The sequence below is a fragment of the Oncorhynchus clarkii genome, chromosome 13 (assembly GCF_045791955.1).
Source record: "Oncorhynchus clarkii lewisi isolate Uvic-CL-2024 chromosome 13, UVic_Ocla_1.0, whole genome shotgun sequence".
NCBI classification, from domain to species: domain Eukaryota; kingdom Metazoa; phylum Chordata; class Actinopteri; order Salmoniformes; family Salmonidae; genus Oncorhynchus; species Oncorhynchus clarkii.
This window is the reverse complement of record NC_092159.1, coordinates 15,355,844-15,376,363: the sequence shown is the minus strand read 5'-3', so window position 1 is coordinate 15,376,363 and position 20,520 is coordinate 15,355,844. Positions and strand designations below refer to the sequence as shown.

The 20,520-nt window shown below is 42.9% G+C and overlaps 4 protein-coding genes across 7 annotated transcripts in view; 2 read left to right on the top strand and 2 right to left on the bottom strand.

The window, feature by feature from the left end:
• LOC139424506 (myb/SANT-like DNA-binding domain-containing protein 4) overlaps positions 1-20,520 on the bottom strand; it is a 1,073,247-nt gene that overhangs the window by 681,462 nt on the left and 371,265 nt on the right. The window lies entirely within an intron of this gene.
• Positions 806-7,148, top strand: LOC139424472 (ATPase GET3). 4 transcript variants are annotated; one of them, XR_011635946.1, is made up of 8 exons: positions 812-972; positions 1,708-1,855; positions 2,275-2,423; positions 3,430-3,580; positions 4,071-4,178; positions 4,441-4,638; positions 4,741-5,454; positions 5,568-7,148. XR_011635946.1 is itself a non-coding variant. In XM_071176355.1 (7 exons), exons 1-7 carry the CDS (start codon positions 830-832, stop codon positions 4,867-4,869), a joined length of 1,026 nt encoding a protein of 341 aa, XP_071032456.1. In that variant the 5' UTR covers positions 806-829; the 3' UTR covers positions 4,870-7,148. The 4 variants fall into 4 exon arrangements, 1 of the variants encoding a protein (XP_071032456.1); XR_011635945.1 differs by having other exon boundaries at positions 4,741-5,469; XR_011635947.1 differs by having other exon boundaries at positions 4,741-5,369; positions 5,568-7,107.
• LOC139424471 (bestrophin-2a-like) lies at positions 7,426-15,263 on the top strand. Its single transcript, XM_071176354.1, has 10 exons — positions 7,426-7,507; positions 8,858-9,029; positions 9,144-9,238; positions 9,361-9,594; positions 9,982-10,136; positions 10,313-10,390; positions 10,624-10,776; positions 10,952-11,032; positions 13,384-13,538; positions 13,774-15,263. The coding sequence occupies exons 2-10, from the start codon at positions 8,878-8,880 to the stop codon at positions 14,666-14,668; spliced, it is 1,998 nt and encodes a 665-aa protein (XP_071032455.1). The 5' UTR covers positions 7,426-7,507; positions 8,858-8,877; the 3' UTR covers positions 14,669-15,263.
• Positions 15,261-17,309, bottom strand: LOC139424474 (protein Hook homolog 2-like). The gene is made up of 4 exons (XM_071176356.1): positions 17,230-17,309; positions 15,959-16,018; positions 15,754-15,825; positions 15,261-15,558 (listed from the first exon to the last, which is right to left on the bottom strand). The coding sequence occupies exons 2-4, from the start codon at positions 16,013-16,015 to the stop codon at positions 15,406-15,408; spliced, it is 282 nt and encodes a 93-aa protein (XP_071032457.1). The 5' UTR covers positions 16,016-16,018; positions 17,230-17,309; the 3' UTR covers positions 15,261-15,405.

Here is a 20,520-nt window from a genome sequence, read left to right as displayed (position 1 = left end):
ATTTGGGGGGATAGTGTATAGGTGCAGTGTTAGATGGTGGTGCAATTCAAGATTTCCCCATTCCCCTTTTCTTTATTTTAGGACCAATGTGTAATCCGCATTGTGAAAGGCAGGTAGCCTAAAGGTTAGAGTGTTGTGACAGTTACCGAAAGGTCGCTGGTTCGAAAACCCAATCCGACAATGTGAAACATTTCTATATGACCTTGAGCAAGGTACAGCCCACACATGGCCCCAATATGCAACACGGCATCACGGCATCTAGTCTATTTAAAATTCAGACGATTTAAAAAATATAAATATATTAAAACATTTCATTATTTTCATTATTATTCCATGTTGATGTATTTTATGTCTTTTGAATTTGAAATACATACCGGCTCATTTTCCTCGAAGCCCACACATGGCCCATGTTTTCCCTTTGAGGACCCCAGCCAAATAATGGTAATTCAATGCAACAAAAAAAGCTAACAATTTAGAATGGGCTGAAGATGGACCAGCCTATCAAGCATTTGTCAGAACTCTCCCATGACCAGTCAGCTGTTTATGTCTTATAATGTGTCCTCTTACTGTTATTTCTGATGTGGACAACAATTCCTAATAGATGGGCCTCCTTTGTCTTTGTTGCTCAATATCCATCCATTGTTTTATTGTTTCTTATAAATTGAGTGTTTTTCATTTGGTTTTTGATTAGATTGTTGGCTGAAAATATGTTTACATTTTGATCGCTAAACTATTTAGCCTTGGTATAGCCCAAAAGAGGGTCGCTTTTTTTTTTACCCAGGTGTTTTTATTATTTGGTACATCCCATTTGCTGACCTGTACACACAAGATGGCAGCTTCGTTGGAAGAAGAATTTGAAGATGCGCCCGATGTAGAGCCTTTAGAACCAACATTGAAAAACATTATAGAGCAGAAATCTCTGAAATGGATATTTGTTGGAGGCAAAGGTGGCGTTGGCAAAACAACATGCAGGTAGGTCGATGCAAAATAGTGCTTTGTCACTATTAGCTAACGTCACGAGCCAAATGAATGGCCTAGCCAAGTATAGATATCTAGCTAGCTAGCGTAGCTTGTTCAATACCGCTAGCCCGACGTTAAATTAATGTTTCTTTAATGACAGTCATTTACCATCAGCGTAGCTCTTATTTCAGTGGGAAACACAGTGAGCTAACGTTAGCTAGTTATATGGTTAGCTTAAATGAGAATAATAGCTAGAAACTGTAGCTAACTAGTTAGCTAGCTGTCAAATTCATAACACTGTCATTACTTACTACGTTAGCTAGCAATCCAGCGAGTTTTAAACAGTTTTGAACAATCTTTTACATTAACAGCAAACATCAGGTTAGCAAACTCCGCTGTCTATCTAACGTTATCTAGCTAACTCGTTTTAGTTAGACACTACCATCAACTCAACATGGACCATCACTTTCAAACACCAATTTCAAAGTTCGGTGGTTAAATTTGTCAGTTTCATGCGAACCTGATTTTTATTTAATTGAGAAGACACTATGTTTCTAATGTAGTAATATATACATACGTAAACAATGTTTCTAACTGAAGGGTTGATAAAGGTCTGTCTTGTTTGCCTGTGCTCATGTGTCTGTCTATCAGTGTTCATGTCTGTGGTCATATTTGTCTGTCTGCGTGCTCATGACATTCTGTCTATGTGTGCTAATGTATCTATCTGTCTGTCCTTTGCCCCCACAGCTGCAGTCTGGCTGTACAGCTGGCTGCGGTGCGTGACAGCGTGCTCATCATCTCCACTGACCCGGCACACAACATCTCAGATGCCTTTGACCAGAAGTTCTCTAAGGTGCCCACAAAAGTCAAGGGCTACGAGAACCTCTTCGCTATGGTATGTCAGCATTAGACCCAGTCTCTCTGCCCCAGTTTTTTATTGTCTACACTACAGACTGGTGATGTCGCTCTCTGTAGTATGCACTCTCTTACTAAGTTTTGAGAATGAGTAGAGGCAAAGAGCTGGTTTGTCAGACTACCTCCTCACCGTCAATATATTCATAGAAGTCGACTTAGGAGCTTATGTTGACTAGAGGGTGACATTCAGCAAGCTTTGTTTGGAGACTGTAAACTCTTGATTCACACAATAGTTTGTTTCACATACACAATAGAAATAGAAAATCTAGCCGTCAGTATATAAAAATTTAAAAAAAGTCCTGCAAGCAAAGTCTGTTTTTCCCTAAGATGGAGATTTTCTCTTTCCTCCTGTCTTGCCCTGACCTCTGCTCTGTCTGTGTTGTCTGTGTGTTCCTGCAGGAGATTGACCCCAGCCTGGGTGTGGCGGAGCTCCCAGATGAGTTCTTTGAAGAGGACAACATGCTGAGTATGGGCAAGAAGATGATGCAGGAGGCCATGAGCGCCTTCCCCGGCATCGACGAGGCCATGAGCTACGCAGAGGTCATGAGGTACGGAGACACACACACAGAGGTCAACACTTAATGGCTCTCCACATTAGTTATCGATACACATTATGCTTTGAGTGTTTGTAAAAGTTATTTAAATTCAGTCAATCATTGGTTATGTTCAGTTTCTGTGATAGAAGCAGGGTAGCCTAGTGGTTAGAGCGTTGGACTAGTAACCGAAAGGTTGCAAGTTCAAATCCCTGAGCTGACAAGGTACAAATCTGTCGTTCTGCCCCTGAACAGGCAGTTAACCCACTGTTCCTAGGCCGTCATTGAAAATAAGAATTTGTTCTTAACTGACTTGCCAAGTTAAATAATAATAAATATCCATGGATGATAGTGTTGGTCTGTACTTGTGGTAGTAGAAATTAGTTGGGCTGCTATTATTGGGCTTTATTGTCACCCGAATCAAATTCATACGTCCTAAAATTTCCACGGCCATAATTTAAAAAATCCCCATCAAAATCTGTTTAAATAAAAGATGTTTTTTTTTGTTGCATGGGCTGAGTCTCAATCCACCACATCCGCTAATATCGCACTTGCGGTGAAAGGTGGCAGAGCTAGAGCGGTGTTTGTCAGACCATTAGACATCCTGAAAATCGGTCTTCTCACGAATATGTCTGTAGTGTTCTACTAAGCTAAAATAGATTTGTTTTAAGATGGTCACACCAAGGATCATTTAGCTATTTGAATTTTAAGACCCCTTAAGGCAGGGTTTCCCAAACTGTTTTGTTTTTTACTCTAACATTACACAGCTGATTCAAAGCTTGATGATAAGTTGATTATTTTAATCGGCTGTGTAGTTCTAGGGCAAAACAAAACTCTGCCTTAATAAGGGGTCTTAAAATTCATTATCAAATAGCTAAATGGCCCTTGGTGTGACCATCTTAAAATATATTTAAGCTTAGTAGAACCCCCCCCCCCCCCCAGCTTAGAAACTAGAGGGTTAATAAGGTTATATTGACTAACTCCAGTGTTCCTCAGTCATACTCTTTTCCTCTCCGTTCAGGTTAGTGAAAGGCATGAACTTCTCTGTGGTGGTGTTCGACACTGCCCCCACTGGCCACACGCTACGTCTGCTCAACTTCCCCACCATAGTGGAGAGAGGCCTGGGACGACTCATGCAGATCAAGAACCAGATCAGTCCCTTCATCTCACAGGTAAGGTCTACTAGCCCTAAACCAGATCAGCCCCTTCATCTCACAGGTAAGGTCTACTAACACTAAACCAGATCAGCCTCTTCATCTCACAGGTAAGGTCTACTAACACTAAATCAGATCAGCCTCTTCATCTCACAGGTAAGGTCTACTAACCCTAAACCAGATCAGCCCCTTCATCTCACAGGTAAGGTCTACTAACACTAAACCAGATCAGCCTCTTCATCTCACAGGTAAGGTCTACTAACACTAAACCAGATCAGCCCCTTCATCTCACAGGTAAGGTCTACTAACCCTAAACCAGATCAGCCCCTTCATCTCACAGGTAAGGTCTACTGACTGTTGATTTATTTCTGTGTTAAGCATGAAGCTCTAGTTGCTCTGTTTTTATTGACCAGAGTTGCTGTCTGAGTCGGTAGCATCAGTTCTCTTATTGTTGCCACTTGTGCATGATCGTTCTCTCTAGTTCTCGCTCACTCTTTCTCCCCCGTAGATGTGTAACATGCTGGGTCTGGGAGACATGAACGCAGACCAGCTGGCCTCTAAGCTGGAGGAGACCCTACCAGTCATCCGCTCTGTCAGTGAGCAGTTCAAAGACCCTGTAAGTCAGACCAACACCGACCCATTTAGAAACATCGATCTCCTTAACAATGCTTTACCGAACATCTTCGCTCTAGGAAAACATTGATGTGTATGCAGTGTGTATATACACCTGCATTATGTCAATTTGATTGATAACCACTCTACTTCACTATGTGGAGTTATTTGAGTATTGTGTGTTAATTACAGTTTTTGGAGTCCGTATAGTGACTGTCTACTTGTGTTTGACGCCTCTCTCCGCCCCTCTCCACACTCCCTCATAGGAACAAACAACGTTTATCTGTGTGTGCATCGCCGAGTTCCTGTCCTTGTACGAGACGGAGCGCCTGATCCAGGAGCTGGCCAAGTGTCGCATCGACACGCACAACATTATCGTCAACCAGCTGGTGTTCCCCGACTCAGACCGGCCATGCAAGATGTGCGAGGCCCGCCACAAGATCCAGTCCAAGTACCTGGACCAGGTAAAGCACAGCATAAGTAGTCTTCATGTTGTCAATGGCAGTAGTCTGTCACCACGTGCTCTGCCCCTACAATGGTGTCCTAACCTTTATTCTCTGTCCCAGATGGAGGATCTATATGAAGATTTCCACATAATCAAGTTACCGCTGCTGCCCCACGAGGTACGGGGGTCCGAAAAAGTCAACACCTTCTCAATGCAACTCCTGGAGCCCTACATCCCCCCTACCAAGTGATTGACCTCTGACTCCCAGTCGCAGTCTGAACTCACCATCTCCGTCCCCCTTGACCCCAGCCTCACTCCTGCATTACAGCAACCCAGCAAGAACATCCCCATCCTCTTCATCTTCAGGAACCTAAACCACTACAGCAAGAACCACACACACACACACACACACACACACACACACACAGGGGGCGGACAACACAGAACACAAGGACACACAACCACCTGCTCCTGTTGTAGGCCTACAGTCTAAAAGAGAAAGGAGGATCCACATGTGATTTATCTATCTCCTCTCACTTTTCTCTATCATTCTATCTACCATTCTCTCCATCATATCTCACCAGGGAAAGATGAACTATTCCTAAAGAATTTAACTTTTCCCAGAGGAACACTCAAGCCCCCCCTCCCCTTCTCTCCTCCTCCTGCCTCCCTCATCCTATTTTTCCTTCCATATTCCAGCCTCAGTAATGTACAAGTGAAACTATCCTTAATGGCTGAGTTTGGTGTCTGGTGCCGCTGCTGTGTTTTTCAGTATAAAACAGCTTTGAGACGATGGACTGCATCTTTGGTTTTTACCATGTGGTTTAATTAGACTGTATCTGTTTGGTTTGCATCTGAAATGGCACCCTATTCCCTGTATAGTGAATTATTGCCACACATTTTGACCAGGGCCCTGGTCAAAAGTAGTGCACTATATATAGGGAATAGGGTGCCATTTTGGATGCACATTCTGACTTCTTAATGCCCTCCATTGTGGGAATGGAGAATAATATGAGTCGTGGGAAAGTTTAGTCTGTTTTGGATGAAGGTGGGTGTGTGCAGGGTGAGGACTAACGACCCCAGGGTGAATAGTCACTATGAAGAAGGATATAGGCCTAGAGGGAAGGGTTTTCAGATCATGTTATATTTTTGTCCCACCAATCCCATCAGTCCACTGACCAGCCTTAGAAGAGCATTTGAATACTTGAGTAATAATAGCATGGACATACTTAACTACATTATTTGACCAAAATGTTGTTCTCACCACATGTTTATGGTGTAAATAGCATGTCCCCACCTACATTTAGTTCAGCTCTTGGATGAAGAAATTATATTTATTGATCACTGAGCAGTGTCATTCATCTATAATCTACAGTATCAGATGGCTACTTGTAATGATTTTATGCCAATTTCATTGTTTTCCCTACTCTAGGAGGCCACTGAATCAGTCTTTGTAAAGCTTTTAAAGTGCTACTTTTCTCTCTAGCCTGGTTGAACCAGACTGAATGCTGCACTCACCATTGATTACCATTGAGTACAGTGTTCAGCCTGGGTGGGGGGGACTTAGCCTGGTTAAACCAATCTCTTTCTCCCTGGTCCCTGGTCCCTGGTATAGGGAATGGTGTGCTGTTTCAGACACACCCTGTCTGTTGTGTAGAGGGCTCTCTATTCGGGTACACAGGGTGATGCTAGTTGGCTACTTGGCTTAATGAATGCCTTAGTGCATTATAATATACAATTGATTACTGAATGTTGATTGGTCCCCTGTTGAAAGGTTGGTTCATTATTTAGCTCCTATTTAGACATCATTCAGTGTGGAATTGTTGTGTTGCCTGCATTTTTGCATTGGTGCACAATTGGCACAGCTTCTTTGAGCCACAGGCAAAATGTCCCACTAGCTGTCAATTTGACTTGTCATCAAGATAGTCACACACCAGAAAGTGGTCATTATACTACCAGCTATAGCCCCATAATCTCTGCAGCAGCAACACAAGTCTTGGAAGGGTCCTTTTGATTTGATTTCGTCCATGCAATGTTATTAATGCTTCAAGTTATGCATCTCCCCCCCCCCCCCCAGGCAATTGTTAAACTTACTAAATAAAAAAACAAACATGTCTAATTCGCAGGGAGATTGTTGGTTACGTGTTGTTATTTATTAACACAGCTTTCATAACCAAATAATGTTACGAACTACAATATAGACATTGTGATTGGGTCACAAGTAGGCCCTAAGTAGACTCTTGGACGCAGGCGACCCCAAGACGCAGCCGGGACACGCATGGATGGTCTGCGGTACAACATGCCTTGTTGAACAACAGATTCGTCTTGACAGGTCCTGACTTTGTGGGTGACTTCTACGCTCAGAACCTGCAAACAACAGGCCTCCTGTTGAGCTGACACAGTGTTTTGTAGAATTAATTCAAATTTGTCAATGGACTGGAAAAAAACACTTGCCTCGTCCAAAAAATATAATGCACCATAAACTTTTTCTAATATATGCACAATTTAATAAATATTACCATACTGTTATACATGGTTTAGTCATTTTTTTAAATCAGTGGCAGTCTATGACTATTTCCTATTTTCCAATACTTTTTTTTCTTCTAATTTTTACCCACTTGCGTTTTTGACATTGTGTAGCTCTCGGCAGGCTGTCGCTTGTGGTCCATCACCGATTTAAAATGCACTGTGCAGAAAAGCTCGCTCTCCCAGTAGGGGACATACACTAACGAGCTTCGTCTCCTCCAATTTTCGGGATTTGCCCCGGGGCGCTCGAACCACTGAACGCACTGCTGAGGCTCCAGCATCCAAGGATTACCCTCTACTGCTACTGCCTTTTACTGTATGATGTATCGGCTGAATGGGTTACCAACGATGGACGTAGAATGGTTAGTAGAGAATATTAAAGTTGTACAGATGTATTAGGCTATGGAATGTGTAAGGGCTTTGATCGTGCGCAGCAATAATGCTAAGCGCGGAGATTGTTGATTAACCTGAACCTGCAAACACCCCAAAGATCCACTCACTGCACGTAGACTAGACGTAAGACCATTTGTTTCATATCTGTCCTAAATTTGTCCATCGAACTAGGGGTTTTCATGGACTTTTACGCAAAGTCTAAATGTATTGTGTTCTGGTAAGGTGTTGGTGGATGGGAAAGGAAAGCTCTGGACACAATTCTGCAGTTGTCTGCTTAATGCTGTGTGCTGTCGTCTGGACTCTCATACATAATAAGTATATTTGCCTCTCCTCGTCACGCTTTGAGCAAACTCTCAAAACCCCCAAAAAATGCATTGTACAAAATGTACATGTTAATATTTTCAAAATACTCAAATTTCATTTTATAAACATTGTACACCAATACACTACTAATTTTCTAATAAGTGCTAAATATTTATTTGAGTGTACTATTGCACCACTATATCCGAGGCATACTAATGAGGTAACAACGCCATTCCTGACATGACCGGACAGGTATCAAAATGAACGATAGCTAAATTAAATACAAAAACGTCACATTTCACAACATAACTGCATGGAATGGATACAAATGCAAGGCAAACGTTAATGCTGCCGTCTGGACTGTCGTACATAAGTATATTTGCCTGACAAAAGACATTGCAGAATTCCCGTGAGAAAATCGTCAGAAAACTCACGCTGTCTGTACCTGAAAGAGAGCCTCTCCCGCACCCAAAGCTAACGGTAGCTGGGCTAACCTCGCAAATTTGCAATTAAAGTTGCTCTCGAAAATTATCCCCATTCACGCTAATATACTACTAACAGTAGTACAACAACACTTAATCAATTATGATATCATTTTTGCTTGTTTTTTTTGTGTGCATTTGTGAACACTTGCTAACATGTGCATTCAAAATAAACATAAACACATACCTCTCCTCATCACGCTTTGACCAAACTGAGGCGTAAAAGCATGGTTCTCGTAGATGACATCACAACATCAACACAATTTAGAAAAGAAATACAATAAAATACTTCACTTTTGAAAGTATTGTAATACATCTGAAAATAACCATAAATTAATAAATGAAAAATAAATATGAGGGATTTTCGGTGAAAAATAATGTATATTTTACACCTGTTACATAAACAAAACTGTATAGGTATGATTTGTGGAGGGTTAGACATGGGTTTTCTTTCCATTTCCCTTGATTAGTAGAAACAAAACTAACACAATATATGTTTTCCGATATATAGTATTATTATTTTTTATATGATAGAATAACTGATAGATGACATCATGACGGTCACCTACACCGCGCAAGTTGCCAATGCTCGCTTCTGCGGGTTCTCCAAACTGCTCCTAGCCTGGAGGGGAAGCATCTACAAGGTCTTATGGAAGGAGTTCCTTGCTTTCTTCGCCATGTACACTGCCATCAGTGTCACTTACAGGTATGAGAGCCTTTGGCTACCAAGTTACATAATTATTTGAACTTTCCATTACTATTTGATGATTTCAGTTTGTTTTAATTGGTGCACATTATTATGTAACTTTTACCTCTTAAGATTCTTCCTATTTGATGACCAGAAGAGGTATTTTGAAAAACTGGCAATTTACTGCAACCACTATGCCAGTCTCATCCCCATGTCTTTTGTGCTAGGTGGGCAATATTACTAAATCATTAACACAGATTATATTAGAATATTCTTCTATTCTAATATTCTTCTATTCTATAAGAAAATGCCACCATTCATTACAGAACCATTTGCTGCTGTTTTCCAGGTTTTTACGTGACACTGGTGGTGAACCGCTGGTGGAATCAGTACACCCGCATTCCATTACCTGACCGCCTGATGTGCGTGCTCTCCGGCGGCCTGCAGGGTGTGGACGAGCGCGGGCGGCTGCTGCGACGCACCATGATGCGCTATGCAAGTCTGTCCGCGTTACTGATTTTGCGTTCGGTCAGCACCGCGGTGTTCAAACGCTTCCCAACCATGGACCACGTCGTGGAAGCAGGTACATGTGTCAGTCAGATGCAGCTAAGAGACTGCCTTTGAGGAGATATTGCACTTTCCAGATGTCGCCTTCAAGGAAAAATTGCACTTTGCAGATTTTCAGAATTCAAACACAAGAAAGTAGCCTACAGTGTACATCTGGATACACCATACCACTTGCAGTTTTGTCCCACATCCTGTGTCTTCCAAACACATACCTATAGTTTATGTAGCGGTCTAGCGGAGGTGAGTCGGACTCACGCTCTGGTGATGAGGTAGCCCTGTCTGCAACTTTAATCAGTGACTCCCTCGGTCCAATTTCCTCTTGGCCTAATTAAGACATTGGGTTTCAAAGCAGTACATGGGGGTTCCGACCTCACCTGTGACAGATACACTCCCCTCTCCTCAGGGTTCATGACCAGGGAGGAGCGGAAGAAGTTTGAGAGCCTCAAGTCCCCCTATAACAAGTACTGGATTCCCTGTGTGTGGTTCACTAACCTGGCCGCCCTGGCCCGCTGTGAGGGCAGGATTAAGGACGACAGCACCCTCAAACTAGTGCTGGAGGTAGTCTACAATACAACACACATAAAGCGACATAGTGATAAACCACAATATGTCAATAGTTATATAACATGAATAAGCTGTACCCGACTTACATACTGACTGAACCTTACACAAAATCAATACATTCAACAAAAACAATAACTTACATTTGTGTGCTTGTCTGTTTATGTCGGCAGGAGCTCAATCATTTCAGAGGGAACTGCAGTATGCTTTTCCATTACGACATGATCAGTGTTCCCCTGGTCTACACTCAGGTTTGTGTTTGTGTGTGTGTGTGTGTGTGTGTGTGTGTGTGTGTGTGTGTGTGTGTGTGTGTGTGTGTGTGTGTGTGTGTGTGTGTGTGTGTGTGTGTGTGTGTGTGTGTGTGTGTGTGTGTGTGTGTGTGTGTGTGTGCATGCAGGTGATTGTATGTGCAATAATTATAGAATTTCCTCTGTCGGCATCACTCACTCGGTGTCCTATGTTCTCGTCTCCACCATCCCTATAGGTGGTGACTCTGGCCGTGTACAGTTTTTTCTTTGTGTGTCTGATAGGACGTCAGTTCCTGGACCCCACACAGGGCTACCTGGGTCATGACCTGGACCTGTACGTCCCCATCTTCACTCTGCTACAGTTCTTCTTCTACGCTGGCTGGCTCAAGGTCAGTGGAAGTTCATTGTTGTGTTCTCTAGGTAGCAAATGGAAGAAAACCAGACTGAAAAAGAGAGAGGATACCAAAAACAAACATATTTTTATTTATTTCCGTTGCAAAATGTTTTAAAACATTTCCCTTGCGTACCCCAATGAACATTACCAATTTTCTGTATGTTTTTCAGGTAGCAGAGCAGTTGATAAACCCATTTGGAGAGGACGATGATGACTTTGAGACCAACTGGCTGATAGACAGGAACTTCCAGGTTTATATTGAATCACCTGTACTGCTATCCTTCTCACAACCCCCCATTGTTATCGTAGATGTAATATATGCAAGTATATGTAGTGGGGTAATACTTCATATATGTGATATTATAAATGCATCACATGCAACCCGTAATAAGACGAAGCAATTAGCCCATTAAATAAATTAAATGGCTCCATAATATAGATCGCAATATGTAAGACCATGGTTAAACCATGTGCTATCAAGTATTGTAAGTTTAGCGGACTAAGATCAAGGAATGGTCATAAAATCAAATATCAAAGCAAGTATAATTTAATAACTTTGTCAAATGAATGGTTTCATATACAAGACATAACGATTAAGCTACAAGGCAATACTGACATTAACAAAGCATTAGTCTAGGCATAAAGATCCAGTGGTGTAAAAAGTACCCAATTGTCATACTTGAGTAAAAGTAAAGATACCTTCATAGAGAATGACTCAAGTAAAAGTGAAAGTCACCCAGTAAAATACTACTTGAGTAAAAGTCTAAAAGTATAAATCATTTAAAATTCCTTATATTAAGCAAACCAGACAGCACCATTTTCTTGTTTGTTTTTTAATTTATGGTGGCCCACTCCGACACTCAGACATAATTTACAAACGAAGCGTGTGTTTAGTAAGTCCACCAGATGGCAGTAGAGATGACCAGGGATGTATTCTTGATAAGTGTGTGAATTGCACCATTTTCCGGTCCTGCTAAGGAGCATTCACTACTTTTGGGAGTCAGGGAAAATATATGGAGTAAAAAGTATATACTTTTCTTTAGGAATGTAGTGAAGTAAAAGTAAAATTAGTCAAGAATATAAATAGTAAAGAAAGTACAGATACCCCCAAAACTACTTAAGTAGTACTTCAAAGTATTCCTGAGAGGACCATAAAACACATTTGCACAGAGTAATTTAGAGTTCACCCTCCTGCTAAGGAGCATTCACTACTTTATACAAGTTACCACAGAGATCATCCACTGAACAAAAATATGAACGCAACATGCAACAATTTTAAAGATTTTACTGAGTTACAGTTCATATAAGGAAATCTGTCAATTGAAATAAATTCATTAGGACCTAATCTATGGATTTCACATGACTGGGATACAGATATGCATCTGTTGGTAGGGATGTGGATCAGAAAGACAGTCAGTATCTGGTGTGATCACCATTTACCTCATGCAGCACGACACATCTCCTTCTCATAGAGTTGATCAGGCTGTTGATTGATTGTGGCCTGTGGAATGTTGTCCCACTCCTCTTCAATTCAATTTAATGGCTGGAACGGGGCAAATGGAATGGCATGAAGCACATACAAACCATGTTTGATGTATTTGATACCAATCCACCTATTCCGCTCCAGCCATTACCACGAGCCCGTCCTCCCCAATTAAGATGCCACCAACCTCCTGTGGTGCAAACCCACAGTTTCATCAGCTGTCCGGGTGGCTGGTCTCAGACAATCCCACAGGTGAAAAAGCCGGATGTGGAGGTCCTGGGCTGGCGTGGTTACACGTGATCTACGTTTTTGAGGCCAGTTGGACGTACTGCCAAATTCTCTTAAACGACTTTGGAGTCTACTTATTGTAGAGAAATTATCATTCAATTCTCTGGCAACAGCTCTGGTGGACATTCCTGCAGTCAGCATGCCAATTGCATCTCCCTCAAAACTTGAGACATCTCTGGCATTGTGTTGTGTGACAGAACTGCACATTTTAGAGTGGTCAGCACAAGGTGCACCTGTGTAATGATCCTGCTGTTTAATCAGCTTCTTGATATGCCACACTCCATGTCAGGTGGATGGATTATCTTGTAAAAGGTTAAATGCTCACAAACAGGGATGTAACAAAACAAAAATAAGTAAGCTTTCGGTGCATTTTTAAAATGTCATTTCAGCTCATTAAACATGGGACCAACACTTTACATGTTGCGTTTATATTTTTGTTCAATATACATACATATAGATAGCTTCAGAGTCCTCTTTAAGGTACACGTATCAGATAGATACCAGACATGGATACTATAGCTTTATTTTATAGTAGTCAGTCCTCTGTAACAGAGAGATACATTTTGGCCCCTCAGAGGGGAAGGGCTGGCTAGTCCTTGAGCATTGTCCTTTGTGCTTTCCTTGTGTTACTGGCCATTTGCCATGCAGCTCCAGGTGACAGAGAGCACATAAATTAGGGCCGAGCCTACACTTGTACATGAGTGGGATAAGTACTTTTGAAACATTCAAAGTGAGAGAATAAAATGGTGGGGTGAAAGGAAACTTCAACAGAAGAGTTTCTTGGAACTTCCCTCGTCTGAAACTGAAGAGGTTGAGTGTGTGTTTCCTCAGGTCTCCATGATGGCAGTCGATGAGATGTATGGGGATCTTCCCATCATGGAAAGAGACCGATATTGGAACGACTCTAACCCTCGTCCTCCCTACACTGCAGCAACTCTATTCGGGCTGCGCAAACCCTCCTTCCAGGGCTCCACCTTCGACATGGCGTAAGTCTCTATTCTATTCTATTTTATTTTATTATATTTTTGGGGCAGGTGCAATACATTTCTACAATACACCTCAAATATGTGTTCACCTCGTTGCAAGCAAGGATATTCCGTATGTGTGTCTTACAAGTCCAACGATGATTAGTTGTATGTTTCTAACCTTGCTAACACTTCTGTATGGCCCTAAGGGCATTATTCAAGTTGTAGTGATTTGAATTGAGTCTGTCCCCTCCAGGATTCCCAAAGAGGAGATGCACTTCGCTCCCCTGGCGGATATCACTGAGAATGTGGAGTCTCAGGGTGGGGGTCACCACCCCAACATGGCCCTGTTCAACCGGCTCCTCTTCACTGCCCCGTCCCCCACGGGACTCATTGGAGGGGCGCTGCGCCGCACCTCCGCCCAGCTCCAAAGGTTCCGCCGTCGCTCCGGGATGTACCCGCCCTCGTTCAGTGATGAAGAGGGTGAGGACGAGGATGACGAAGGTGGGAAGACTTTGGGGCCGTCTGGGGGCTCGCTGCCGTCTGTTTTAGCTCAGGATACTCAGAGTACCATATGTAGTTGTGGAGGGGTGTTTAATGCTAGGACCCCCCTCATGGAGGTACAGTTTGGGGTTGGGGTGGAGAGATGTGGGGACGCCCTTCAAAGCCAGGAAGAGATTATGGAAGAAGAGGAGGAAGAAGAAAAGGATGAGGGGAACACCCAGAAGGGGGCAGAGAAAGATAAGATGGAGGAAGGGAACACTGAGGTGACAGGAGATATTCAAAGCCGCATGCCACTGCTCCCATCACCCCTCCAGCCTTCCAGAGACCGAGGCCAAACATCCATCAGACAACCCCAGGATAAGACACCCAGACCAGCCTCGACAACCCCCTCCAGCCCCCTAGCCCCCAGAATCATCCACCCCCGTTCCACAGCCTGCTCCACCCAAGACCTTTTCATCTCTGAACCAATCACAGAGCAGAGCACAGTGATCCCCGCCATTCCCAAGCCGCACATTGGTGGAGCCAAGATGTCTTTCCTCACCGTGCCGTCCTACAGCGCCCCACAGCGTCATAGGAGCGTCAGCATGGGGTCAGAGTCCCCATCGGCTCCGAAACGAGAAACTGCACCCTGTTCTAGCCAAAATTAGTGCACTACTTAGGGAATAGGATGCCATTTCAGAACCAGACTATGAGTAAGGGAGAACATACACACTTCTGTCCAACTGGGACCAACACATTACACTGAAAAGCTAGGTCATATATCACTGTAGTATGTTCATGAGAAATCACTGGTCTATAGATCATCTGCATGAAGTTCATCCTACTGATCAATCCACCCAGATGCTGCAAGGTTGAGCTGCAGCTTTCACTGTGTTCACCAATCTTACACTGTACATTTACTTTAGATGAATGATTTTTCACCTTGTTACGTTGTTATGAATTATAATGAATTATAATGAGGTAAATAAAAAGAAAAGACAAATCTTTCTCGCCATAGTTCCATTTCTGTTGCTATGAGACACAATAGCTTGGGATGACAGCAGATATGTGAGACAATACAGTCAAATAAAATCTGGAGAAAATGAGCGCTATACTGTAAGTCATGTTGATATTTGTTGAAAATCCATTGGCAACACATTGTAATAGTGATGTTCCTTTACTGTCCTATCTATTCCTTTAAAACTTTTAGATTCAAACTGAGATGGACAAAAAACGAACACCGATACCATTTGACCAGTGTTACATAAAATAGTTTTTTTTAACATCCAATATTTTTTTAAACAGACACAAAAATCCCATCAACATCCTCTTCCAACGTTCCTTGTCCAGCCAGTGTCAATCCCACCATCCCCAACAGAGGGACCTCTCCCTCCATCTCTCCCTCCTATCTGGGCTGTAGCTTGGGAGAGAGCCCCATGCCTCTCCTGCTCCTGGCCTGGGTGGACTGCCTCTGCTGGGCCAGGAAGGACTGGGCTTGGCCTGGAGGCCTGCAAGAGCCCTCAGACAGCCTCAGCTCCTGCTGCTGGAGAGTCACACACTGGAGGGGATGCATAAAAACAAATTTCTCATTCAAACAGCAGAGTCCGCTCAGGAGTGACATACACATGGTTTAACAATAACATTCAGTCCTCACTTTTCCAACTTTCTGCATTTGAAATGAGACCCTATACCCTATATAGTGGACTAGTTTTGGTGTAATGCACTATATAGGGAAACATTATCACACACTCACCATACTATACCAGTCAGTAATAGTGAGTTTTTCCTCTTGGTCTTGTCTGGACATGATCCTCTCATGTGAGTCCTCGAACATCAACAGATAGAGTAGTATCAACATTTGAGGCTATATAATTAAGAGCATTGGGTGGTGCATTAAAGATTTGCCACAGATGATGGCGTATGACAAACATAGTTCTGAAATCGGGCCAAACACTCACTTCTTTGACAGCTGTCATGATGACATCACAGGAAGTAGTCTCCTCTTCAGTCATCATCGTCTAAATGTATCACAATGATGCCCATAAAACATCAGTACTCCAACCAAACCACCAAAATAGGGCCACTGACTGACCACTAGCCAAACAGCAACATCTAGCCAGAGAAATTGTATCACATTAACAGTCAAATCAAATCAAAATGTATTGGTCACAGATCCTCGTAAAACTGACTTCCCGACCGATCCTCGACTTCGGCGATGTCATTTACAAAATAGCTTCCAATACTCTACTCAGCAAACTGGATGCAGTCTATCACAGTGCCATCCGTTTTGTCACCAAAGCCCCTTATCCCACCCACCACTGCGACCTGTATGCTCTCGTCGGCTAGCCCTCGCTACATATTCGTCGCCAATCCCAATGGCTCCAGGTCATCTATAAGTCTATGCTAGGTAAAGCTCCGCCTTATCTCAGCTTATCTCTTATTCACTGGTCACGATAACAACACCCACCCGTAGCACGCGCTCCAGCAGGTATATCTCACTGGTCGTCCCCAAAGCCGACACTTACTTTGGCTGCCTTTCCTTCCAGTTCTCTGCTGCCAGTGACTGGAACAAATTGCAAAAATCGCTGAAGCTGGAGACTTACATTTCCCTCACTAAATTTAAGCATCAGCTATCTGAGCAGCTAACCGATCGCTGCAGCTGTACATAGTCCATCTGTAAATTGCCCACCCAATCTACCTACCTCATCCCCATATTGTTTTTATTTACTTTGCTGCTCTTTTGCACACCAGTATCACTACTTTACACACCATCATCTGCTCATCATCATCTGCTCAACTATCACTCCAGTGTTAATCTGCTCAATTGTAATTACTTCACTACTATGGCCTATTTATTGCCCTACCACCTAACGCCATTTGCACACACTGTATATAGACTTTCTTTTTTTTCTATTGTGTTATTGACTGTACGCTTGTTTATTCCATGTGTAACTCTGTGTTGTTGTTTACCTGGTTAAATAAAGGTGAAATAAAATAATAAAAAAATTATAAAAAATGTTATTGCAGGTGTAGCAAAATGCTTGTGTTCCTAGCTCCAACAGTCCAACAATCAGCAACCCTTCTAACCAAAATAATTAGTTGCGAATCTAAACACTGATAAACACACTGACCTAACAGCTTGCAAGCCACTGCCCAGCCTCTCTCTTCAACCAAACTACTTTCTAGCCAAAATACAACCACAACGCCAAACACTAATAAACACACCAACCTTACATCCAGCCAGGCGCTGCCCCTCTCTGCTCTCTCTTCAGCCCGGTCCAATCCACATGGGGGGAAGAGGCCCTGGCTGGTTTGTTCAGAGTGAGAGACAATGGAGAGGTAGGCTTTAGTAGTCTAGCTCTTCCCTGTGGCCACATCTGCTTTACTGCTGATCAGGGCACATTCAATATCGAACGTCCACATTCAGACAGTCACAGGGGGGATTTGTAGGTAAGCACCAGAAAGCAAGCATCCTGTTTAGATGGTGTACTTGTACATCCGGCTGTCTCATGCTACAGAAACAGGCGGTAGGCTCCATCTGTATGGGCTGTTCTGACACGGGAACAAGCCTTACTTGTCCAAGACTTACTAACCAGAAAGCAAGGCTGGGTAAAATATACAATCAAGTAACAGGAAATTATTCTTGTATTCTTGTACTATTTACTATACGGGTACATTAATTAAATATGGCAATGTCAAAAATCACCAGAAATGTGTAGGGAAATCTCTCAGTAGTGATGGCACACAAAGCCAAGGATTTGTTGATGGTAAGAAGTCTGTAGGCTGGCTACCCTGTCCCTAATCTCTCGTGGACAGACTACTTAACATTATTGAGGATGTGGTCAAATTAGTCAATATTTTAGTTCTAGGTTAACCTAGATTACCCTGTGCCCATGACAGGGTATGCAGATCAGTCATATCCTTGGGGTGAAAAAGGGGCCCCTGTGTTTGAATCGATAATGCAACGTCCCCAACATGACCTAAAGAGCCGCGGTTTACGGCCATATATCAGCTTCCCCCGTCAGAATTCAACGTCATTAGGTTCATTGTTGACGTACATGTAAAAAAGGCCCCATCTTCCGCCAACTCTATCTTTCCACTATAGGTGATTTCCAATGCTTTCTCCCTGACAAGCTGTGCCCGTATTATCCTTTCCGTGACCCCTGTAAGTTCAATGAAACCACTGACTAGCCCCAAAAGGTCAACACTTATTTTGTTTAGGTAAATGCACATCTTCTTACTGCAACCTCTGGCTTTCACACTATAGGGGGTTTCCAATGCATTCTCCCTGACCACCTGGGACCGTTTCGTACGTCCCATGACCTTTCCTTCACAGAGGCGGTTTAATCAAGTTCAAGCTCTTTTCAATGTGTGCGTGTGTGAGGGGTGTGGTTATGGTTGAGTTTCCGTCATTAGGTGATAACCACACAGAACTTTCAGAGAATTCTGTGGTTGAGTCAAAAAAATCATAGAATAGACTTTCTCTGGAATAGAACTGGCGTTGAGGTCAACATGAGGCGTATTTACTGAGAAACGTACAACTCTCACACCCTTTACACACCTTTGAAGTTCATGTTTGAATGTCTCTGGTCTAGTGGTGTTGTAATAAAGTGACTCCCCACAACTTTGTGTGTGAGAGAGAGAGAGAGAGAGAGAGAGAGAGAGAGAGAGAGAGAGAGACAGAGAGAGAGAGAGAGAGAGAGAGAGAGAGAGAGAGAGAGGGGGAGAGGGAGAGGGGGAGAGGGAGAGGGAGGGGGGAGAGAGAGAGAGAGAGAGACAGAGAGAGAGAGAGAGAGAGAGATGGGATGAATAGAAACTTAGACAGAGTTTCTTTGAACTCCATGGTCTCATCTGAATCTGTTTATTCTCTTAGGAGAGAAAAACACAAGTGTGTGTGTGTGTGTGTGTGTGTGTTTGTGAAAACACTCCAAAAAACGCACACCATCAATTCCTGTCAGCTTAGACGATGAGTGAATATCTGTTGCGAAACCTTCCTCCCACAGAAAGAGCTACTGACTTCAGCCTTGATAGAAGATAGGATAAACATTGTGGACAGTGATAGTCACACGCTGAATAACAAAACAACAAACATCACTTTCTCTGCTGCTTTTATTCAAATGAATTATTAACGCTAGCATCAGCACATTTTGATATTAAATATTGTGTTAGTTTACCCCACAGTTGTGTCTACTTCCAATCTGTAGCCTGATTCAGCATCAAGCTGTCAAGATCAGGATGGTCCAACGAGGCTAATCTATCTGTTTCAAATGTTTTCTCTGATACTCTCAGCATCAGAACAAACTGAACATTGCATCATCTTACTCTCCAGTTTTATCAGGTGTCCCTTTGTCAGTTGTTTTTGGTATTGCTGCTCTGGTTTACGGTAAAATGAGCAGTGCTGTGAGCTGACACTAGAGGGCAAAGTTGAACTAATAATAATAATCACTATTTTTATCGTGCTTTTCAATTCAAGTAACAAAGTGCTTCATATCATAAAATTATCAAATAAAAGTACTAACAAAGAAACAAAGACAGGAGGAAGTAACATTTAAAAGATATCTAATTCAAGTCATAGATAGCTAATCAAAAGATGTCTCATTAATATCATACAAATAAAACTAACTTTAACTAGGATACCGTACTTCAATAACAGGTACAGTGAGTGATACTGTACTTCAGTCAAGACTGAAACTATCCTCAAACACTCATACTACTGTACAAACAGTGGCAAAATATGATCCACCATTTTGAGTAATGCCAGCGTACTCCACTTGTATTCCACTTGTGTCGTGAGACAGTCAAATGTAAAAGAGCATAAGAGATTGTACAGACTTACAATCTAATCCATCTGAGTTGTTGTTTACTATAGAAACAGATTTACACGCAACAACCAAGCTGTTTACCTAGCTAGCTCAGAACGTGCAGAACTCACGTACACACTAAGACCCGAGCCCCAAATAGCACCCTGTTCCCTATAAAGTGCACTACCTTTGACCCACCCCAATAGGAAATAGGGTGCTATTTGGGACGTAGACTAACTCTGTCCCCACATAAATACACTTCAGCTCCCTCTGGAGAGTGAGCAAATACTCCCTTGACTCCTTGCCAGTCTCCATGCCAGTCTCCATGCCAGTTTCCTTGCCAGTCCTGTGTTTGCTGTACCAATCTGCCAGCCCATGTCTGTCACTGCTCCAGTAGGCACACCTGTGTGTGTGTGCACGTAGATGTGTGTGTGTGGGCGTGTATGTCCTGCCATCTGGGCACTCCCTACCTCACACTCACCCCACTTCCTGCCTCACACACCCTACCCAGCCTTCTCCAGGAACAGCCAGTACAGGGCTGCAGGACCTGTCTGTCTGGTTATGTGGATAAACAAAGTCAGTCAGTGGTCTACTCACAGAGACATACTGTATCTACAGTAGATAGACGGATGGGGAGAGACTGTGACTGAGACCAAGACAGAACCCAAGACAGAAACCTAGACCAAGACAGAGGCCAAGACAGAGATCAAGACAGAGAA

Excerpts from the sequence above, each read along its gene's own strand:
- LOC139424472 (XM_071176355.1), top strand. The coding sequence starts at position 830 with ATGGCAGCTTCGTTGGAAGAAGAATTTGAAGATGCGCCCGATGTAGAG. Across the intron at positions 4,179-4,440 it reads GTGAGCAGTTCAAAGACCCT|GAACAAACAACGTTTATCTG; the intron begins GTAAGTCAGACC and ends ACTCCCTCATAG. Across the intron at positions 4,639-4,740 it reads AGTCCAAGTACCTGGACCAG|ATGGAGGATCTATATGAAGA; the intron begins GTAAAGCACAGC and ends TCTCTGTCCCAG.
- LOC139424471 (XM_071176354.1), top strand. The coding sequence starts at position 8,878 with ATGACGGTCACCTACACCGCGCAAGTTGCCAATGCTCGCTTCTGCGGG. Across the intron at positions 9,595-9,981 it reads GGACCACGTCGTGGAAGCAG|GGTTCATGACCAGGGAGGAG; the intron begins GTACATGTGTCA and ends CCCTCTCCTCAG. Across the intron at positions 11,033-13,383 it reads TGATAGACAGGAACTTCCAG|GTCTCCATGATGGCAGTCGA; the intron begins GTTTATATTGAA and ends GTGTTTCCTCAG.
- LOC139424474 (XM_071176356.1), bottom strand. The coding sequence starts at position 16,015 with ATGATGACTGAAGAGGAGACTACTTCCTGTGATGTCATCATGACAGCT. Across the intron at positions 15,826-15,958 it reads TCATGACAGCTGTCAAAGAA|GACTCACATGAGAGGATCAT; the intron begins GTGAGTGTTTGG and ends TTGATGTTCGAG. Across the intron at positions 15,559-15,753 it reads TTACTGACTGGTATAGTATG|TGTGTGACTCTCCAGCAGCA; the intron begins GTGAGTGTGTGA and ends CATCCCCTCCAG.